At 45.7% G+C, this 15000-nt stretch overlaps 3 protein-coding genes across 3 annotated transcripts in view; 2 read left to right on the forward strand and 1 right to left on the reverse strand.

Annotated features, from left to right (window-relative positions):
* Nucleotides 1–5315, forward strand: part of slc24a2 (solute carrier family 24 member 2) — a 14829-nt gene extending 9514 nt beyond the window's left edge. Inside the window, exons 8-11 of the mRNA XM_060048095.1 lie at nucleotides 1–111; nucleotides 1635–1724; nucleotides 2394–2560; nucleotides 3033–5315. The exon at nucleotides 1–111 is cut by the window's left edge and continues 36 nt beyond it. Of these exons, the coding sequence (XP_059904078.1) occupies nucleotides 1–111; nucleotides 1635–1724; nucleotides 2394–2560; nucleotides 3033–3282 (618 nt within the window). The 3' untranslated portion in view covers nucleotides 3283–5315. The remainder of the gene's footprint in view (nucleotides 112–1634; nucleotides 1725–2393; nucleotides 2561–3032) is intronic.
* An 810-nt stretch (nucleotides 5316–6125) lies between these two features.
* Nucleotides 6126–9459, forward strand: xpa (xeroderma pigmentosum, complementation group A). Its single transcript, XM_060048094.1, has 5 exons — nucleotides 6126–6600; nucleotides 6675–6780; nucleotides 7214–7379; nucleotides 7611–7728; nucleotides 8027–9459. The coding sequence occupies exons 1-5, from the start codon at nucleotides 6306–6308 to the stop codon at nucleotides 8179–8181; spliced, it is 840 nt and encodes a 279-aa protein (XP_059904077.1). The 5' UTR covers nucleotides 6126–6305; the 3' UTR covers nucleotides 8182–9459.
* Nucleotides 9460–9906: 447 nt separating this feature from the next.
* kpna7 (karyopherin alpha 7 (importin alpha 8)) overlaps nucleotides 9907–15000 on the reverse strand; it is a 6386-nt gene continuing 1292 nt past the window's right edge. The window contains exons 5-12 of the mRNA XM_060048093.1: nucleotides 14588–14687; nucleotides 14178–14260; nucleotides 13282–13368; nucleotides 12726–12902; nucleotides 12178–12411; nucleotides 11171–11353; nucleotides 10191–10337; nucleotides 9907–10042 (exon numbers count right to left, since the gene is read on the reverse strand). Coding sequence (XP_059904076.1) covers nucleotides 9959–10042; nucleotides 10191–10337; nucleotides 11171–11353; nucleotides 12178–12411; nucleotides 12726–12902; nucleotides 13282–13368; nucleotides 14178–14260; nucleotides 14588–14687 — 1095 coding nt within the window. The 3' untranslated portion in view covers nucleotides 9907–9958. The remainder of the gene's footprint in view (nucleotides 10043–10190; nucleotides 10338–11170; nucleotides 11354–12177; nucleotides 12412–12725; nucleotides 12903–13281; nucleotides 13369–14177; nucleotides 14261–14587; nucleotides 14688–15000) is intronic.

Raw genomic sequence — 15000 nt, forward strand, 5'->3', positions numbered from 1 at the left:
CAGCCTCTCAGCCTGGCGTGGCCGGAGACCAACAGGAAGCGCATCACCTACCTGGTGATCCTCCCCATCGTGCTGCCGCTGTGGCTCACCCTGCCCGACGTCCGGAGAGAGGTGCACACACACACACACACATACACACACACACACACACACACACACACACACACACACACACACACACACACACACACACACACACACACACACATATCCTTACACACACAAAAAAACACACACATCCTTACACACACACACACACACACACACACACACACATCTTTGCACACACACACACACACACATCTTTGCACACACACACACACACACACATCCTTACACACACGCAAACACACACACACACACACACACATATCTGTACCCACACATACATCTTTACACACACACACACACACACATTTCTGTACCCACACATACATCTTTACACACACACACACACACATATCTGTACACACACATACATACTTGCACACACACTTATGCACACACGTACTCACACACAAACACATGCACACACGCACCCATGCAAACACACAGAAACACACCCACAAACACATTTGTGTTGCACATGTGTTGCAAACACACACATCTTTACATACACACAAACACATCTATCACACACACACCCACACCCACATGTCTATACACGTACGCACACACACACGCAAACATATACTTATGCGCATTGATTGATGACTATGTTGAGCATTGATTGATTGGTTAATAGATTGCCAGATTGCCTGACATTTTTGATTCAAGTTTTGATTTCTTAATTCATGTATTGATCTATTGATTCACATATTGATCTTTTGACTCATGTATTGATCTATTGATTCATGTGTTCATCTCTTAATTCATGTATTGATCTATTGATTCATTAATTGTTCTATTGACTCATGTAGTGATCTTTTGATCTATTGACTCGTGTATTGATATTTTGATCAATTGACTCATGTATTGATCTTTTGATCTATTGACTCATGTATTGATCTTTTGATCTATTGATTCATGTATTGATCTTTTGACTCATGCATTGATCTGTGGATTTATTGATTCATTAATTGTTCTATTGACTCATGTATTGATCTTTTGATCTATTGACTAGCTACTCACCTCCTACCTGATTGATCTGTTGATTTATTGATTCATTAATTGTTCTATTGACTCATGTATTGATCTTTTGATCTATTGATCTATTGACTAGCTACTCACCTCCTACCTGATTGATCTGTTGATTTATTGATTCATTAATTGTTCTATTGACTCATGTATTGATCTTTTGATCTATTGACTCATGTATTGATCTGTTGATCTATTGACTCATGTATTGATCTGTTGATCTATTGACTAGCTACTCACCTCCTACCTGATTGATCTGTTGATTTATTGATTCATTAATTGTTCTATTGACTCATGTATTGATCTTTTGATCTATTGATCTATTGACTAGCTACTCACCTCCTACCTGATTGATCTGTTGATTTATTGATTCATTAATTGTTCTATTGACTCATGTATTGATCTTTTGATCTATTGACTCATGTATTGATCTGTTGATCTATTGACTCATGTATTGATCTGTTGATCTATTGACTCATGTATTGATTGGTTTTCAGACGTCAGCCCGGTTCTTCCCGGTCACCTTCGTCGGAGCGATCTGCTGGATCGCCGCCTTCTCCTACCTGATGGTCTGGTGGGCTCACCAGGTACCCCCCCTCCAATATATCATCACGTCATACAGCCTGTCAAATGACATACAGCACGTCACATGAAAGACAGCCCGTCACATGACAGACAGCCCATCTCATGACACACAGCCCGTCAAATGACACAAAGCCCGTCACATGTCATACAGCATGTCACGTGTCATGCAACATGTCATATATCATACATATACATGTAAAGAGTTTATTCACCCTCTCCCTCTCTCTGTCTCTTTCTCTCTCTCTCTCAATCTGTATATTTCTCTCTCTCTCTCTCTCTCTCTCTCTCTCTCTCTCTCTCTCTCTCTCTCTCTCTCTATAGCTCTCGCACTCTATCTCTCTCTCTCTAGTGTCTACCTAGTGTATAGAAGGTGTACGTGTTACTTATCAGATAATCCCAGATAATCTGCACGGATCGGCGAACTCGTCACCCTACCAGACTAAATCTGGCCCTTTGAATCCCATATAACTCCTGATCTGCAAATATTAAAATCCATGTCTGCAGAACTTCTGTTTACCCCGGTTTTAATCCCAGCTCTTCTGTTTCAACTCCATTCCAGTCTTTAAACTCCAGTCCAGTGTTTTCACTCCAGTCCAGTGATTCAACTCTTGTCCAGTTCGGTGTTTTAAATGACTGGGTGCAGGTGTAACCATGGCGTGGTTCCTCCCCAGGTGGGCGAGACGTTCTTCATCACGGAGGAGATCATGGGTCTCACCATCCTAGCGGCTGGCACCTCCATCCCGGACCTCATCACCAGCGTCATCGTAGCCCGCAAGGGTCTGGGGGACATGGCCGTGTCCAGCTCTGTTGGGTCCAACATCTTCGACATCACTGTGGGGTGAGAGAGAGAGAGAGAGAGAGAGAGAGAGAGAGAGAGAGAGAGAGAGAGAGAGAGACGAAAGACCTCTGGTTCTCCTCTGGTTCAAGTTCTCTGGTTCTAGTTAATTGGTTCTAGTTCTCTGGCTTTAGTTAATTGGTTCTGGTTCTAGTTAATTGGTTCTAGTTCTCTGGTTCTAGTTCTCTGGCTTTAGTTCATTGGTTCTGGTTCTCTGGTTCTAGTTAATTGGTTCTAGTTCTCTGGCTGTAGTTCATTGGTTCTGGTTCTCTGGTTCTAGTTAATTGGTTCTAGTTCTCTGGTTCTAGTTCTCTGGCTTTAGTTAATTGGTTCTGGTTCTCTGGTTCTAGTTAATTGGTTCTAGTTCTCTGGCTATTGTTCATTTGTTCTGGCTATTTGGTTCTAGTTATCTGGTTATGTTTCTCTGGTTCTAGTGCTCTGGTTCTAGTTCTCTGGTTCTCTTACATCTCTGCAGACTTCCGTTCCCCTGGCTGATCTACAACATCCTGAACGACTTCAAGACGGTGCAGGTGAGCTCCAACGGCCTGTTCTGTGCCATCGTGCTGCTCTTCATCATGCTCCTCTTCGTCATCATCTCCATCGCCTCCTGCAATTGGCGCATGAGCAAGCTGCTGGGCTTATTCATGTTCCTGCTGTACTTCGTCTTCCTCGTGGTCAGTGTCATGCTGGAGGACAAGATCATCGTTTGCCCCGTCACCGTCTGAGAGAGAGAGACCCCCGCCACAGAGAAGAGAGAGACCCCCTTCACCATCTGAGAGAGAGAGACCCCCGCCACAGAGAAGAGAGAGTGAGATCCCTGCAACACAGAGAAAGAAGGGAGAGAGGGATAGAGACACCATCAACAGAGAGAGAGAGAGAGAGGGAGAGAGAGAGAGAGAGAGGGAGAGAGAGAGGGAGAGAGAGGGAGACCGCCACCACCAGAGAGAGAGAGACACACATACACACACTCATTCACTCCCTCGCTCACTCACTCACTCATACACACAACACATACACACACCGGATACCTATACATGTACACACATAGATACAGCCTTAGTCTCACACACACATACACAAAAGCCATGTATCAAACAGTGGCGCAGACGGACCTGTCAATCAGGATGAGTCCAGCCAATGGAAGGTCCTCTCTCTCTGTCGGGGGTGGGACAACACTCTGAAGAGACTCCCCGACATTCCTGGAGGGTCCGGGGGCATAGTGACGGAGGAAGAGGAGGGGAGACCCAGGACCTTCCTCATGTTTCACCCTCTCCTCGTTTCACCCCCTGCGTTGAAACCGTTTCTATCTATGATTTATATAATAGATATTATACTGCCATTTATACATCCTACACGCATTTCCCCCAATGCACACGATCTGTTCCTTCCTGCTTGTTTTTTGTAGCGCGAGACTTGACTATCACACATCACAGTCTTCTAACAACAATTCATGTTACCAGTTACCGTGTCATCAGATTTTTAGAACTGGCGAAGAGAACGTGCTGAGGGGGGTTCTCTGGAGAAGCGTTGTTATCGAGACAACATAATCGGTTTTATACACCTTGTCATACATCTTAATAAGGGATTTGTTTTATCGTCATTCACAGTGACATGACCCCAGCAGGAAAGTCTACAGAAGTTAGAAAAGTAGGAACGCACGCTTGTTAAACAAATGTTTTCTTACCCAGAAAGAATCCTTCACAGAATCAGACCACAGCCCGCTGGTTGTTCAGGACTAGTGGAACTCTTTGAAAGTGTTCAGACTGTGGATTTATGATGACAATATTTTATTGCAACCACTGGATGCAAATGTCCAAGTATTTCCATCCCTTTGTTTGTTTTTGACGCATATACAATGTCAAGCGATATGAATGCATTTCTATCCTAACTTTATATACATGTATAAAATCAACAGTAAGTAGCATATATTTTTCTTGGACTATATTGTATATTGTCTTGGACCTTTCATGCTCAGGTAATCGTATGTTTATGTGTCCCACCTGCTTCTCCGTCCTTGGCAGGCCGTCTGGGCTGCTGTAGGCCTATGGGGAGTGTTTATAATGTTCCACTAGGTTCATTTACTGTTTCCATGTGTATGTGTGCTGCACCCGTATTTTATGCTCAACACACCGTTACTGTATGCTCAACACACCGTTACTGAATACCTTTTACTGCATGATTGACACAAGATGGCGTTCTATTGTGTTCTATTGTGACATAATCCTACCCTACCGCTAGTCTGACCTGGCATCCGACAGAAGCGTAGAGTAAAGAATTAGCATCCAACAGAAAAGTAGAGTTCAGAGCTAGCATCCATCAGCACAGTAAAGTACAGTACTGGAATCACGGGTCTCATTTTAAAGTGAGCTCCCATTCGGATTGATTCTGGTGAATCTGGTGTAAAGGTTGAATGGTGAACGAATGACCTACGCTGAAGTAGGTTTTGGGACCTGGCGAACTCTTTCATTTACTCTTTTATTGTTTTATTGTGGCAAGAAACAGGGAATTGTAAAAAAAATATAGTAAAAAAATATAGTAATATAACAAAGCACACATAATTTAACCACAATTCATACTGAACATCCCAATAGGTAATCAATAGTTTTTCGATCACTTCCACCAGGTGCAAAGGGGTGTTTGATAATGCTTATTTATTTGTGAGAATGCATCACTCAATAGTGATTTGTTTCCTACTTTCTATGTAAAATAAAAACCTAATAAAGTCCCATTGGGAGAGAGTCAGATGATGTAAATATAATCCAGTGTCTGTCCCACTGTTTCCTCTTTCATGTACTATCCTCTGTTCTGTCCTCTATCTTCTCTCCTGTACTCAAATCAAAGGTCAACGGGGCATCATTTTGTCAGTTAACAACGCTCACCTTGTTAACTGAAGGCATTTGTCTCGACTAACAAATAAACTTGAGCTGTATGAAAGACGTCTTTAAACGAACAAATATATAGTTTTTATCGTCGCCAACGCCGATTCACGCGTTCGCCAACCAGACGCTTCGCCCGACAGCAGCCAACACCCACCACCAGGTGGCGCGCTCGCCCCATGATGGGTTTGTTTTAGCAGCAGCGTTAACACCATCAGTTCACCGGGCCTACACAGTTACGTTGTTCTATCGTAGTTTACAATCCAACAGTAAAACGGATTTAACGGATGTAAAACTTCATTCAGAACCCAAACACTGCTTAATGTAGACCTACACATCGTCCTCTTTTCATACTCGTCTTAAAACAAGAATAAGTGATTTTTTAAAATACGATATTTTATCTATCACCATACAATGAGGATTAAGGAAAGACTTTATGCTTTGGAATGTATAAGTACTTTTTCTGATGAATGGATGGTGCCCTCATCTGTCACAGTATTTGAACAACACCACTAACAGAGCATTAATTTAATTATTATATATTATATATAATCGTTAAAAATTATGAACAATATACCTATATATTTGCAATATTTCATAAAACGGAGAACGTTTACAGTTCTTTAGGATTCGTTGAATTAAAGTACAATTTGTTAGCTCCTCAGACTTCCTACCAGGGGCCTTTTACTGTGAAAGTAGTACGGGAGGAAGCGGTTGTAAACAATTGAACATGTGATACGCCATTGCGTTCACCCTTGTACAACCGTTAGCTAGGAAAAGGAGATGCATGAACACATTTGACACAAATAAACCTTCCGTTCACTAAACCAGAAAAGTGTCGCAGGTGGTCTGGTCACCGCAAGGCTGCAGACATGGAACCAGCAGAGTGTCAGATCGCTGCTCCTGCCACCGACTCTGAAGCATCCAAGACAAGTCAGCAAACCGACCGAGTAGAGCTTTCACCGGCGATGCGAGCTAAGATAGAGCGGAACCGACAGCGGGCGTTGATGCTTCGACAAGCCCGACTAGCGAGCCGATCTCTAGCGGCGATCGAAGGCTCAACTTCGGCCAAAGTCGCCAAGACCATCGATTCAGGTGCCGGATTCTTCATTGAGGAAGAGGACGAGGAAGACATGCAGAGGGTCAAACCTGTGGTGCATCAACCAGGTGGGCTATATTTATGGTGCACCCGGATTCTGAGTGGGGTGTGGTGGCTGTAATGAAGTGTTTTGTGTGTATAGCCCCGGTGATAGAGACCGACTACCTGGTGTGTGATGAGTGTGGTAAACCCTTCATGGATTCCTACCTCAGCAACAGCTTCGACCTTTCAGTGTGCGACAAGTGCAGGTATATGATATATAAAACATATATTATTATTTTCTGTTTGCATGTATAGATTGTATGTGTATCTACAGACTTGGTGTATGTATCTACAGACTTGGTGTATGTATCTACAGACAGTGTCTGTATGTATCTATCGACTATGCGTTTGTTTTAGTGTCTGTATCTATAGACTGTGTCTATATGTTTCTGTAGACTGTGTATCTTAAAACTGCACCTATAGAGTGTGTGTGTGTGTGTGTGTGTGTGTGTGTATATCTATAGAATGTGTGTGTGTCTTAAAACTGTATCTATAGACTGTGTGTTTGTGTTTATCTATAAACTATCTGTGTGTGTATCTATAAACTGTGTGTATCTAAACTGTGTGTGTGTGTGTGTGTGTGTGTGTGTGTGTGTGTGTGTGTGTGTGTATATCTATAAACTGTGTGCGTGTGTTAAGGGATAACGATGGGAAGCACCAGCTGGTGAGCCGGTCGGACGCCAAGAAGAACTTCCTGCTGAAGGACTGCGACCTGGACCTGAGAGAACCCCCACTCCGCTGCATCCTCCGCAAGAACCCCCACAACCCCCGCTGGGGCGACATGAAGCTCTACCTCAGGACCCAGGTGGGGGTGCATCTATAAAGAGTGTGTGTGTTTGTGTGTGCGCGCATACGTGTTGTTTATGGTTAAGCCTGGGATTGTGTGCGTTCGTTTGTGCACGCGTGCGTGTGTATGTGCGTGGTTTATGGTTAAGTCTGTGCACGCGTGCGTGTATGTGTGCGTTGTTTGTGGTTCAGGTTGCGTGTGTGTGGGTGTGTGTGTATATGTGTGTTGTTTAAGGTTCTTTGTGTGTAGGTGGAGAGCAGGTGCAAGGAGGTGTTTGGCTCAGAGGAGGCGATGGAGGAAGCCAAGGAGACGCGGCAGGAGAACAAAGAGGTGCAAGCGCAGAAACGCTTCAACAAAAAGGTCAAAGGTCAGTACCCTCTCTGGCAATACTTCGACCTAACTCTACAAACCCCTTACCCCAGTTCACCCTACGAACACAAACAACCAACAAACCCTAACCCTAGTTCTAACCCTTATCCTACTTACCCAAATAACCTATGAACCCCACTTTTACCCTGACCCTTATAACCTACAAACCCCAACAATTGACTGTGTGTGTGTGTGTGTGTGTGTGTGTGTGTGTGTGTGTGTGTGTGTGTGTGTGTGTGTGTGTGTGTGTGTGTGTGTGTGTGTGTGTGTGTGTGTGTGTGTGTGTGTGTGTGTAGAGTTGCGACGGGCCGTGCGTAGCAGTGTGTGGACCAAAGACTCCCAGGCACATCAGCACCAGTACGGACCAGAGGAGGTCCTGGATGCAGAAGAGGACCTCTACCAGAAGACCTGCTCCACCTGCGGACACACCCTCAGCTATGAGAAGATGTAGACACGCACACGCACAGCTACAACAGGGTGTAACGACACACACACACACACTACTACGAAAGAGGATTTAGACCCATCTGTGGGATGGAGACCGCCACTGTGTGGATCTTAGGTCCAGCTAGTTCTCCACAACTTTTCTCCAGACTACCTCACCTCCACTACCTCTCAGACCGTGTATGGATTCCTGATCTGTATGTTGTTGGTGCTTATGGACGTCCGTCACAGACCTGAGATCTCAAACTCTATCCAAGCCGGTTTCCGTTTAAATCAATTTTTTCACAGAGACATTAATGACATGTACTGTACAAGTGGCACCCGTCTGAGCAGAACCAATGAGCGCAGTAGCTGTGTTCCCATCGGACGACGTGTGCCGTTTCTGGCCCAGCTGTTCCCCACCCAGGTGCTTCCTGACAGAACCTGATGGGAGAACCTAAGATGTCTTTCTTGATTGTGGTTTTACATCTCGTGCATTTGCTTCCAACAACAATGTGTCATGTCTTGTCATGCAGAGCCATATGCATGTCCTTTTTGTACTGTACAAGGTATTCGCCACCCAGACTATTGAAAAAGCGTTGCGCCAATGCTGACTCTAGCTAGACAGCGCGTCGGTGACCAGAGCCACGATCAAGATGAGGGGTTGCCTGGTCACTTGACATGTGATGAGATTAATTTAATGTCTGTATTATAGATCCTAACTTATGTCGTTGGAGTTCCGTTTTCTACCTTACTAGTATTTTCAGTTCCTCAACATGAACCTAGCCATGCTTCAGTTCACACATTCAAACTAAGATGTTAAGGATTTCAAGGGACACCTGGTGTTTTTCTACAACTACATCTTCAATTAAAAGACACATCTGATGTCAAATGTTTTTGTTGTGGAGTTAAATCTTAAAACCTCAGTGTTCCCTTCCAATAGGTACAATGTCAACTATTTCATACCTTGAATTACTGCCGCTAGATGGTCTCTCAATCAATGCATGGTTTGATGTCAGGAAGTAAGGCCGGATAATTAGGACGTGTGGCCAATGGGGTCAGCCATTGACCATGTCCTAGAATGCCCTCTAGTCTAGAAGATGAGATTTGATGTAAAATATTGTTTGGCTTGTTAAAGCTGCAGCGAACCCAAAACTTTTTAAATGTTATATATTTCTTATGAAAGTCAAGTTAATCTGCATCATCGTTACCTTTACCAAATCATTGAGAAAATAATGTCAGTTGTGCAGAGGTTGATTTCGATCCGTCAGATTTGCCTAATACAATAAAGCCAACATAACCTCAATGGACCCGTTACTGGGGTTAACCACATTTCGGAATAGTTTGCCTTGACGCCAATTGTTAAGTCAGATAATCCGAACCTGTATGCTTCCCTTTACCATTCCGCCCATACCATTGTCAGAAATGTCTTGGTGCTGCTTCATGAGCCACCTCAAGAGTGCATGTCTGCTTAACTTGAATCTGAATTAGCCAACGTTTTGATCCTTTCCCATTTGCATCATCCCTAGCCCCTAAACCACGATGGATGAATAAAGATTTCCCTTTAGTTAAAATTTTCCCGTCAAAACGCTCCGACACAACTGAACAAAAATTAAAACGTCACAAATTTGGCACCCCCACCCCATTTAAACGGCTTTCACAGTTAGCCTTATGGAACTAAATCGTTAATATCTCCTCAATAGGCCATGTTTCGGTGTGACTGCTAGTTGAATGATTTGTGGTCAGGCAAAAGTTATAACAAAATATTTTTTATTAGCTTTAGAAAAACAGTCAAAAGACAAGTTTTAAAATTCAAACGTTTTCTTGACATCAGCCGTCTGGAAAATAAACTCGTCCTCTGTAGCCTCCGTCTCCAAGATCTCATCGTCCTGAAGGGGGAAAAAAAGACCCAAAGCATCACTACCAATGTGATGCACCAGTACCAAACTGCTGCAATTCCATATCAATAAGATCAAAGCATCAAGGAAGCGCAACACATGCATTCCAAGGTTTAGGCCACTCTGAACATCTACTCACGGCACTGAAAAACTTTTCTATGAGGTTGTGGGCCGCTTGGTACACCATCTCGTTCTCGTGGTTCTGCAGCATCTCAATCCGGTCCAAACCGCCCAGTCCCTCGACCAGCAGACACAGCTTCGCCGTCTCGCCCAGTTTCTCTGCGGCCTGCAGAAAGAAGCAAAAAAAAGAAAAAAAAGCCAAATGCAGATGCATGCGGACTTATGAGCCTATCCGTTGCGTTAATGGCCTTCATTGCCGACGGATAGGCGACCCATGCTTTAGCTGATTCTACAGTCCCATGAAGACAAACTCCAGAAGCTCTTCTGGCCAATCACAAGCGACGCCAACAGGAAGTGAGCCATCAAATGATGGCCTTCAAAGAAGGACTGCTTACCAACAAAAGTTATTTTACAAACTAGTGGATGAAGTTGAGATCATTTATTTATGAAATATAGTTGTATTTTTTTTCTGTAGGGGAAGAGAGGACAATGTTTCCCTTGTTTCCCAGTTGGGCTAAATGGGGGTTTAGCTTAGAAAGCAAATAAGTGCCATGCATTAATAAGACTCGCAGTGTGCCCCGTGTAGCTAGAGCACATCTTGTAGTACTCTGGACCACTGATGCAAGTGAGCCAAGGAGTAGCACCCTTCATAAAACCATTGCCAACACGTATCCTGTGTAAAGCTTGTTGTCTGCATACAAGTTGCAAGTAGGGATTGTTGGGCCCAGTCACAGTGGAGAAGAGACCATCATCTACCAAAACACCTTCAGACCCACTCCAGCACGGCAGCTGGGAGGAGAGGGCATCTTGGACCAAATTATTGAGTTTGCCTGTTCCCACATGATGTAAAACACAAAATTATGGAAGACATTGTTAGGGCTCAAATCAAAATGCATCCCTCCAGTGTGTGGGCAATTGGGGAGAAACAGGGAGAGCAAATCCAAAGACCTCAACTTTCCAACCTAAAATGTGCAAGAACACCCGTCACCAGCGGCTCACCAAGAAGATGTTGCTGACGGCGTCCAGTATCACCAGGACGGTCTTGGTGTCCTTCACCTGCATCAGGTCCAGGATGGCCTCCAGGGCGCCACTGTGCACCAGCTGGACCACCTGCTCCACGGTGCCCCCGCTGGTCAGGTTGGTGATGGCCCACACCGCCTCCCGCTGGGTCTTGAAGTCCCCCTGAGAGGACCCGAGAATACACATCCAGAAATATGACCTACAATTAAAGGCTGTAGGAGTTGCGGACAAACAAGTGAGCTAAACTATTAAAAAGACTGATGAAGGAGCCGTCGCATAAGAGGACACGCAAGCATAAGTTATACGTCGCCATTAGCTCCAATGTCAAGGAGCCGGCGACGACATTGAAACAAATTAGTCACCCAGGTCTCTACAGTTTCTACCATGAAGTCCCGCTCACCACACCATCATGGAATTAACTGGACCCTAACCAACCTACACAGCGCCCTCTCTCGGCAATGAGAGAGAGACGACACATTTAAGGACCACAGTGGAAACAAGCCTTTGGGCTTTATCGTCTCTATCCTTTTGAAAAAAGGATTTATTGTCGTTCAATAAAGTTTTCAATCAATCCAGTCAACTGCTAGCCTGGTCCTACCAGATTTCATTTGTACAGAGAGTCTGGACCTACTCTATTGACAAACGTTAACTCACATGAAGGCGGGCGTCTGTTGCAGTGTAAAAATATTGGATCTGCCCAGTCCCACTCTGGATCTGCCCTAAGGTTTGGCCGGGAATCACGTTGCGCGCAGGCTGTTAACAAACCAAACACTGTGCGTGAAGATGTCCGTCAACGAGAGCTGACTTTATCGTCATTGTTCTCAGCCACTCCCCTCTGTTCGCAGATTGGACGCAGAAAATTTAGACGGAGAAAACCCACCCACATACCGCACACCCAGACGTAGTACTGAAGGGGAAAATTCATATTTCACGGAAGTACTTGGGCGGGCAGAGCCAGGCTAGTCAACTGCCCCCGTCATACTGACATTCTTCAGCAACGCCACCAGGTGGGGCAGCAGTCCACAGGTGATCAGCTGCTGGATCTGTTTGCCGGGTCCGGCGGCGATGTTGGACAGAGCCCAGGCGGCCTCCTTCTGAACGCTGGCCTTGGGGTGCGTCATGAGGCGGGGCAGCGCGGCCAGGACCCCCGCGTCGATGGCCATCTGCGTCTGGACGTCCGAGCCGCTCACGATGTTTCCCATGGAGCGGAGCGCGGGAGTCTGGGGAACCAATCAGAGCGTGGCAGTTTTTCGGTGTCATATTATACAACCAGGTGTGTGCGATGAGCCGTTGCGAGAATCTGTCATTTACTGACATCGCAAGTGGGCGTGTCCACCTAGATGTGCGCTGGATAGATCAGTCTACCAGCCTACCCAGTGGACACTAGCAAACGTTGCTCATCCATCGGTCATATATCTAGGTGGACACACGCCCACTTGTGATGTCAGAAGAGGCCGATTTTCAAACCGGCTAATCACACACACACACGTCACCTTTAAAAATACAACGCTAACCACCAGGAAGCGAGCCCTACCAAGACGGCGAGCTCCTCGTGGCCCATGAGGGCGACCATGCGTGGCACGATGCCGGTCTTCACCACCACGTCGATGCGGTCGTTGGAGCCGTCGGTGAGGTAGGAGATGGCCCAGCAGGCGTCCGACAGGACGTCCTTATCACCCAGGTGGAGCAGCTGGACCAGGGACGGCAAAAGCTGGCGGACGGGAAGAGCTTGCGTTAAAGACCAGCGCCTGATGTGTTGGTTCTGGTTCCATATTATACAACCAGGGGTGAGTTAGCCATGTACCCTTTAAGCTCTAGCAGAAAGGTGGGAGTGAGTGGTCCCTTGTGTCACCAAGAAGGCCCCATGAAATACTGACCACTATTGTAACGGACGTGCCAATAACAATTACTGATTCCTATGGCTTCTTTGCACTGCATTTGGATTTCCAACTAGGTCGCTCAGAACCTTTGTGACAAAATGTCGCTCCGATCATGATCACTCAGCTTGTCCTCAGCAAAATGCGATGGACACTAGTCATCTGCTAAATGAAGGAAGGTATTTGAGACCTAAGGCGGTCAGACTCTGGTACCTGCTGGACGGCGGAGAGCGGGGGAAACGGGTTCTTGTTTCGGCACAAGTTGGATAGGGTCCAGGTGAGGTTCCTTAGGTAGCCCACCTGTAGGGCCAGAGGAGACAGTCACCTTTCTAGCTCATTTCCACATTTGCTTGTTATATCTTCAAAGAAGATAAAAAAAAATCTGCTCTTTCAATTATGCCCAACAATGTCATCCATATGATTGAGTTTTTTTTTTTCTGTAGGGGAAGAGAGGACAATGTTTCCCAGTTGGGCTAAATGGAGGTTTAGATTAGAAAGCAAATAAGTGGCGTGCATTAATATTAAGACTCGCAGTTTGCCCCGTGTAGCTAGAGCACATCTTGTAGTACTCGGGACCACTGATGCAAGTGCGCCAAGGAGTCGCACCCTTCGTAAAACCAGTGCCAACACGTAACCCGTGTAAAGCTTGTTGTCTGCATACTAGTTGCAAGTAGGGATGGTGGGGCCCAGTCACAGTGGAGAAGAGACAGTCATCTACCAAAACACCTTCAGACCCACTCCAGCACGGCAGCTGGGAGGAGAGGGCATCTTGGACCAAATGATTTGAGTTTGCCTGTTCCCACATGATGTAAAAGAAGGAAAACACAAAATTGTGGAAGACATCGTTAGCACCAAAATCAAAATGTATCGCTCCAGTGCGTTGTCACCATCCTTGTATAATATAACTTTCAAAATAAAAAAAACAGGAAGGTGGTCGTCATTAGCTTAGAAAAGTAGTCCGTCAGCACCATCAGACCTACACCTAGTGACTATATTGGTTTATTTCTATAATGCATTCTGAATATTGGTGCCTGGCGTCAGCCGGTGAGGAGGACGTGACCCCGAAGGCCCTCTGAGGCAACAGCCCGGTAGCGCTAGGGTCGGCTCACCGGGGTTTCCGGAGTGATCCGGGACAGCAGCGCCGGGATGACGTGGCAGTCGATCAGAGCGTCGCGGTAAGCCGGGCCGTCGCCTGAAAAAATAAATAAAGAAAAACCAGCCAGGGGAAAGTGTTCATGGTCCATGAACCAGTACTAGGACCATAGACCTAATGGAAGATCCAACGCCTTGAGGCGGTACTTTAGTCAGAACTGCATTGCTTTCAGGAATCAATATCAAAAATGATATTCAGGACACATACATCTTACTTAAAACTGTAAATTGCCGTCTGAAATGTTGAATGTTTATACCGCAGACGAGGGAGCTTCTCCTTCAGGACATTAAAGATAATCCCGCAGTACTTTTCAGTACCGAGACCTGTGGGGCACATCGTCCCGTCCATAGCAGGCTCCGTGGTTACCTGCGATGTTGCCCAGCGCCCAGATGGCCTGCTCGCTGATGTGCAGGAGAGGCGAGCTCAGCAGGGAGATGAAGGCAGGCACAGCTCCATGCTCCACCACCTGAAACCACCACTCAAGGTAAGACGGTGATTAAACCACCCTCCCGTCTCTTGGCCTCACTAAAGATCCATTAGCAATAGCTTTCGTCAACGTCATGACTGCCCGAGTCAGTTTAGCGTGAGCACCTCTTCCCCCCCTCCCCCCCCCCCCAGAGCAGGATGTAATGAATGCACCAGAGTGCTTAGTGAGGCCAAGAGAGACTTTACAATGCATGGGCCTTTAAGCGCTCCGCCACATCCTTCGATCTTCAGCAATACAGTCACAACAAAAACCTTTTCTGTTCCAAAAAAAAAATATTACTATGTCATACTAT

This window comes from Gadus macrocephalus, chromosome 3 (genome assembly GCF_031168955.1).
Source record: "Gadus macrocephalus chromosome 3, ASM3116895v1".
Lineage (NCBI taxonomy): Eukaryota > Metazoa > Chordata > Actinopteri > Gadiformes > Gadidae > Gadus > Gadus macrocephalus.